An 8133-nucleotide genomic window follows, 5' to 3' on the forward strand; every position below is an offset into this window, starting at 1 on the left:
TTAAAAATGTGATTGTATAAAATCCAAATATTCTACAAAATTGTTCGCCATAAAATTATACTATAGGTCTCAGAATACACCAAATCTGTAACTCTTGTCTAATCGCCAGGAATCTCTAAAAATGAAAAACACGTTTTAGGGTTAAAGTCGGACTTCATCTGAGTTTATTTAAAATTGTCCCACAAAACATAATTTTAGAGAGATGATGTCAGAGACAAAAATATTCTTCGTCAAATTTCACTATGGGTCATCAAAGAAATGAAATGTCTATTTACATTTTATAGCATGAAAATATCAGTATCAATTTTGCTGAAAAAACATGAAAATATTTCCCAAGTTTTTTGATGAAAAATTTTTCCTTCTTTTTTCGAGTTGATACATGGAAGTAATATAAAACTTGGTTATAGGTTAAAAGTGTCAAAAGATGAAAAATTCTACATAAAATTTCACTATGAGTTTCAAAATAAACCATAAATCTATGTACACTATTTCCTTGAAAAAATTAGATTACAAATTTATATATATTAGGATGAAATTATATGTTTTAATTTTGGAATGTTAATTTTACATAATTCCATATTGGATCAAATTCAAGAAAAATCCTTTACTTTTTGGGAATATTGTTAAAGAAAGAAATGTTCCAAATTAAATTTCATTATGGGTCTCTGAATAAAAGAAATCTGTAACCATAGAATATAACATTCTTAGCAGCACTTGTTTTTGATATATATGTTTTAGGGCTATATTTCCCAATTTTCATACAGATTGTTGTTGTGATTGGATACTGTAAATATCATATTGATGGTTTTTCGTTGTGAATTCATTCAGAAGATGTTGTGCGTTCCATTCATAATGCTTTGTGGTGCATATATATTTGGAATTTAAAAAACCCACATTGGACCTGCCCAAATTGCGTATTTTTAGTACTTTCAACTTAAATTCCGTAGTTTGGATAAACCAATGGTTGCTTATATTGTAAGTGAAAATACATTAGAGGTCTACGGCTATGGTCAAGTGAAAATATAGGTGTCATATGGGTTTTCACATGCACAATTTGGTGTGGCCCAAAATACTACAAGGATGGGACTAGGTCCTACTTTGGTGACATTTACGGAATTAACACTAGCATTTGACATAAATAGCTGTATCATGAATGGCCATAACGAACCCAGTTACGATATAGTGATTTATGTCAATTTCTAAGGTTTATTCCGTAAATGTCACCAAAGTATGAATTAGTCCCATCATTGTAGTATTTTGGACCACACCAAATTGTGCATGTGAAAACCCATATGACACCTATATTTTCACTTGACCATAGCTTGGAAACCCCGAGTCCTATGTAAATGGGCCTAAAGAAAATGTTGTAGCTGTGAAAATTCTCCACAAGATTGACCTTTATAATATTTTCGTAGGTTTTACCTTATTGAGATATAGAAGTTCAAATTGAGACAATGCACTGACTGTATAGCCTCCTTATAAAACAATATCATGCTCAGTGCGCCTTAACTAACTTTTGATGAAAACCACTTACACATGGAAAGATTTCGCGGATTCTGAAACAGCAATGTTCATAGATAAGAAAAAATAAAAAAACAGAAAAAATCGCCGGAGGGATTTTTAAATAAATCGCGATCAAAATTCACAATTTTAGGGCTTTTTTAGGTTTTCACGATTTTGCTTGGAAACCGCAAGTCGTATGAAGTGAGTCTAAAGATAATGTTGTAAAAATTTTCCACAAGACTGATCTTTATGATATCTTCGTAGGTTTTACCATTTTTGAGATATAGTTCAAATTTTTTAGGTTTTTATCTTAAGTCTTCAAGATTTTGCTTGGAAACCGCAAGTCATATCAAAATGGGATTAAGAAAATGTTGAAGCTGTGAAAATTCTCTACAAGATTGGATGATTTATTTTTTCCTAGATATATTTTTTTCAAAATGGGACTAAGAAAATATTGAAGCTGTGAAAATTCTCTACAAGATTGGATGATTTATTTTTTCCTAGATATATTTTTTCAAGATATATAAGTTTAATTTGGGAAATTGCAGTAATGACATTGTTTTATAAGGAGGCGATACAGTCAGTGCATTGTCTCAATTTGAACTTCTATATCTCAAAAACGGTAAAACCTACGAAAATATCATAAAGGTCAATTTTGTGGATAATTTTCACAGCTACAACATTTTCTTCAGGTCCATTTACATAGGTCTCGCGGTTTCAAAGCTAAATTGTGAAAACCTAAAGAACCCCTAAAAATGTGAACTTAAATCGCGATTTATTTGAAAATCCCTCCGGTGATTTTTTTGTTTCCTGATATTTTTCATCTATGAGCATTGTAGTTTCAGAATCTCCAAAAACTTCCCAGGTGTAAGCACCTTCCATTTAAAATTGGTTAAGGCGCACCGTGGGCAGTGATTAAAGAATACTGCCAAAACTTTGAACCCTACATTACCTGCTCGCCTCACAGCTATTGTCTACCAAAATATAATCATTGGCTAGACTAACGTTATTAAAGGAGACCAAAGGTGTACCGATAGCAATTTCCTTAACCCCCTGTCAATGGGTAAGCCACCTGTACGGTACGTACTTTCTATGTGGCTGTGGCCTTTAATTGGCTATAATACGTTAAAAATTGGTTGACAGTTTCTTGGTAGATTTATAAAGATCTAATGAAAAACGAATGATAGAAGAAAGATGGTGCAAAATAAACTTGAACTTCTACTGAAATTTGGGTCCAGTTCTTCGTGAACATACTATAAAGAAAAAACAGATCGTTCCTATACAGTATAGTTTCAACAGGTTTTCCTCGAAGCCCTTGTTTCGAAGGTGCAAGTTTTTCAGGAACAAGTGGCAAATGTCATGAATGCTGTAATGTTTGATGATGGTGCTTATCGGTCCACACTTTCTGGTACCTCCCTCACAAAAATTCAAAATTATTGTCTAATTCTCGTGGTATCTCTTAAACATAGCAACCGATTTGGCCAAAACTTTGGAACTCATATTATTTTGTCCAAACTTAGTTAAAGTCTAACAAGTAAGAACAGCTTTAAGCTCAGCCGGGCCGAACTTGTTATACCCTCCACCAAGAGTGGTATTTAAGTAAAATGGATGAAATGAAGAAAACTTAATACCAAATTTCAGCAAAGTCGGCAAAAAACAATGTCGCTAACCTTCAAAATACCGAAATTCGGGAGGTACCTGAGGTAACGACAAATTTCTGGCGTAAAGTTTTTAGACTCAAAGAAGACTAAATACCAAATTTCGATATTTCAGTAAGATAATGTAGTTTAAACCTAAAAAAATGCCGTAAATCAAGAGGTACCCTTCTATACTGATAATTCTTTCCTGGAACATTGTATAACACAACGAAAGACTAAATACCAAATTTCAGTCATTTCGGTGGGATATAGACGTCACATCTTTCACAATTAGGAAAATCGGCAGGTACCGTTCTATTGGGGCTATATCGAAACGTGGACCTATACCGACGAAATTCAGTCGGAAAGGGTTTTACTTCCAACGTAGACTAAATACCAAATTTCAGCCATTTGGGTGGGTTATTGTGACCACAACCTCCAAAATATCAAAAATCGGGATGTACCGTGCTATGGGGGGGGGGTTTATGTAGGCGTGGACCAATACCGACAAATTTCATATGGAATGTTTCATACCTCAAATAAGGACTAAATACCAAATTTCAGCAATTTCGGAGGAATATTGATGCCACAACCCTCAAGATACCGAAAATCTGGTGGTACCGTTCTTTGAGGGCTGTATTGTGGCGTGGACCTGTATCACCAAATTTCTGGGGGAAATTTTTATACACCCAACGAAGACTAAATACCAAATTTCAGTCACATCGGATGAATATAGATGCAACAACCTTCAAACTACCGTAAATCTGGAGGTACCGTTCTATGGGGGTTAAATGAAGGCGAAGGTAAAGTTGAATACCCTCGTCGAAGACTAAATACGAAATTTCAGCCATTTCAATGTATTAGTATCGCCATAACCTTCAAAATACCGAAAATCGGGAGGTACCGTTCTATGGGGGTTATATGAAGGCGTGGACCTGTGGAAAGTTTCGTACCGCCAAAGAAGACTAAATGCCAATTTTCAGCCATTTCGAAGGAATATTGAGACCACACCCTTTAAAATACCGAAAATAGGGAGGTACCGATTTTTGGGGGCTAAATGAAGGCGTAGACCCATACCAACAAAATTCTGGGGGAAAGTTTTATACCCCCAACGAAGACTAAGTACCAAATTTCAGCCATTACGGTGTGATAATGAAGCCAAAACCTGCAAAATACGGAAAATCGGGTGGTACCGTTCTATGGGGGCTATATCAAAACGTGAACCGATATAGCCCATTTTCAATACCAAACATCCTAGGTGTAATAGAAACATCTATACCAAATTACAAAACTCTATATTAAAAATTGCGAGCTGTATCGTGACGGACGGACGGACATGGTTAAATAGACTTAGAATTTTACCCTGATGGAGAATATATATATGTCCGATAAATATTTCGATGTGTTACAAACGGAATGCTTCCGTGGTGCAATGGTATGCACACCCGCCTTGCACGCAGAAGGTCGTGGCCAGGCAACCTCAAAATTTTCAACGGTGGCAAAATACCCCTAAGTAATGTTGGCGACATTTCCTGAGTATTTCAGCCATGTAAACCTTCTCTATAAAGTTGTGTCGTAAGACACGCCGCACAGAGGGGAAATTTGTGTTAAAAGTTCATCAAAAGCCCTAGAAAGCTCATTTATAGTCCGATTGATATAAAATTTTGCACAAAGCATATGTTCTGTATAAGGATTAATCCTATAGAAAATAATGAAAATCGGTCCAGATTTGGATGCAGCTTCCATATATATTCGCATCTGATATGAGATTAAAATGCACCAAAATCACCGAAATTTGACACATGCAACTTGAACTAGCCTAAAAAAACATTGAGCCAATTTTCAAACAAATCTGTACAGATGTATATATAGTCCCATATACATATATTTCATTCCAAGTTTTATATTTTGAAACTTACTTAAATTAAATTTTTCTCAATTCACATAAGAAAAGCCGTGAATGTTTCTGAATAATGCAAACATATTTGATAGGTGTTGGTTTAGTCCGATAAATAAGAGCCCCGGTTATAAGGCGGAGCAAAATTTAGTGTGAGTAAACCTTGCAATTCCATATAAAAATATTTCATATTTTAGTTGAGAAAAATTAGATTTTTCGGAATGGCGCAAATATGCGCAATTTTTTATGATTGAATCTGATATTTGAGACTCAAGCGCAAAAAACATTAGAAGAAACTATGGTGGGGAAACGACGGGGAAATAGACTTTTACACTATTGAAATTCTAGTAATCTTAAAAATTATCATAAAAAATTTCATAAAGAGGATATGTATCACCATTATTAAAGAGCAAAGATGTAAAATCGATCTGAAAATTTTAAATGCTAATCTTGTTCGGAGACTGTACAAAAACAATAAATTTTGAAAAATATAAATTTTCGCGAAAATAATGTCATTTTAATGTTCACCTAATTTCTTAGTTTTCGAAAATTTACTTTTTGTTTTCAGTATGGCTGAGTTCAATCGACTGCTGCATTGGATTGGTTAATCTTACAAAGTCGAGGATGGTTATAGCAAATGTAGAAAAGAGTCTGGTTGCCGTTTATCAACATTTTTTCATAAAAAAACCATTTTCATATTTTGAGTTTTGAGCAACTTTAAGCCTATGTTTCCCCTCTGTGCGCCGTTCGGACTCGGCGATAAACAGTAGGTCCCATATCATTGAGCTAATATGAATCGGGGTGCACTCATTGATATGAGAGAAGTCTCCCCTGTCCCGTCTGGGATGTTTGTGGAACAATTATTATTATTCGGGTATGTTCTGAGACACACTTCACCTCTCACTTCACGCCTCAAGCATTTTGTTCATCCACTTTACGCTAATTTTTCGAGTATTTTATGGATGGACTAGAGTGTACTCTTCTTTTTAAATACCCTAATGAATCTTAGCCCCTAGAAAGAAGCAAAAATAGATGTAAATGGGGTGGACAAAATGCTTGTGGCGTGAAGTGAGAGGTGAATTGTGTCTAAGAACATACCCGATTATTATTACAAACGGAATGACAAATTTAATTATACCCTCCATATTATGGTTGAGGATATAAAAACGGGCGATATCGATCCACTCCTAAAGGTACCTCCCTCACAAAAAATCAAAATTGTTGTTTAAGTGCAGTTACGGCCTGTTCGAGGATCCTTTGAAAATTTTTACCGAACGTACGTACGGCTTGTGGCGATATTATGTTTTTTTGGGGGCAAGTGCATACTTCTGATATGAGGGTCCAAAGCTCTAAATTATACGGTGACCAAACGAATTGACTGATGGGCACGATATCCATCTTACATAACATATATACACAGCAAAGCCGACTGATATTTTTATTTGTTTTATTTCACTCCATTGAGAAGTGGTGCCAATGTCCTATTTCTTTTTTAATTTCATCTTTAACGTTTTTATAAAATTTTCTTTAAATTATCACTGTTTAAATTCCTTGTTTTCTATAAATATATAAAAATGTATTGCGTGGGACTTCATTCATGCATTAGACTTTATCCATGCATTAATTTACTTTCATATTATTGTAAAATATTTTATTCCTTTTTTTGTAATTTCAAAATATCCTTTTTCAAAATATCCGTTTTGAATTTAAATTTTCGTATCGCTTTTTTGTTTTATATTATCCGTCACGCAACATTAGAATTTTTAATAAGTGATCACATTATTTCTCTTTATGTCGTTAATAATTTTTTAATTGTTGTATAATTTTTTAATAGTTTGTAAATCCATATTAACATTTTAAAACACCTTGAAAATATACTATTTTATTTTTGTAACCATTATATTAATTTATTAATATTTGTCTCATAATTGTTCTTTTAATTGTCCTTTAAACATCCTTTCATTTTCTTTTTCATCACAAACACACATTTGCCTTCACGACACCAACTTACCATCTCTCCAACGGGGTATGGTGACAAAAAGACGATTTTGCCAATGCTCGACACCAACGGGTAAAGCATTCTGGGGTATATAATCTCCGCTGGCCAAGGCCTGTTGTTTCAAATTTTCATTGGGAAAAGCAAAATCCAATTGTTTCCAATTAAAACGTTCTTGTAATTTATAGGCAGCATTGCCAACATTTACACACAATACAAATGTCAATAGGCCAAATAGAAGATATTTCATTTTGAAAAAGTCTTTCTCTCACTTCACTCTTTAAAAATTAATTATTTTTTAAATATTTTTTTTTTATCCAAAATATCCTTTTTGGTGTGTTCTTTTGAAGAATGTCTTCTATTAAATTTTCTTTTGTCAACCACTTCTTCTTCTATTGGCCAAAAACCATTAACGGGTTTTTTCGGTTTTTGGTTTGAATGTAAGCAACGAACGTTTAGCGCGCAACTGTTTTGTTTACCATTGGAACTCTGATTTATATAAACTTTTTTGTTACTACAACTTGGCTGGCGTTGTGGTTGTTGTGTTGTATTGTAATTGTTGTTGTTGTTGGGGCTTTTTGAACATTTCGTCTTAAAGAAATCTTAACTTTTTGTCTAGGGAAACACGAAAAAATGCTTTCAATTCGCAATGCGCATGTGCGCCTTGTGCTTGCTGTCGGTTATTCATTCATATCGTTGTCATGGTGTGCGAGACTGTGCGTTCGTTTCTCTGTTTAACTTCGGCTGTTCGTTTTAACAGACTTTGAAAATGTTATTTTACATGCAAAATATTCGTTGTTCGTCTACTCTGTTAATGGTTTGTGGTTGCTGTGCTAAACGAGACTTTGTGCGTTTGATTTGCGGCTTATGTTAATACTTTACTTGTTTTGGGTTTATTTTTTATCGTTGTAATTTTTTGTATTGATAAGAATCATTTCTTTTTCGTAGTCTTGTGGGCGATCAAATGTACAGGTTTTTGTTAGCATTCAACTAGGGATTTCCAACCTGAGGATTTCCCCAAGTTATTTTTAGCATATGTTGTGCTATGAAATACAAGATGTGAAAATAGAAAAAAGATGACATATAAGATGGTAATATGG

At 34.0% G+C, this 8133-nt stretch overlaps 1 protein-coding gene across 1 annotated transcript in view; it reads right to left on the reverse strand.

The window, feature by feature from the left end:
* y (L-dopachrome tautomerase yellow) overlaps positions 1 to 7888 on the reverse strand; it is a 67016-nt gene extending 59128 nt beyond the window's left edge. The window contains exon 1 of the mRNA XM_073976902.1: positions 7049 to 7888. Coding sequence (XP_073833003.1) covers positions 7049 to 7283 — 235 coding nt within the window. The 5' untranslated portion in view covers positions 7284 to 7888. The remainder of the gene's footprint in view (positions 1 to 7048) is intronic.
* Between the last annotated feature and the right edge of the window lie 245 nt (positions 7889 to 8133).

This window comes from Musca autumnalis, unplaced genomic scaffold, assembly GCF_047663935.1.
Source record: "Musca autumnalis isolate F117 unplaced genomic scaffold, ASM4766393v1 scaffold_3, whole genome shotgun sequence".
In the NCBI taxonomy this organism is placed as follows: Eukaryota; Metazoa; Arthropoda; class Insecta; order Diptera; family Muscidae; genus Musca; species Musca autumnalis.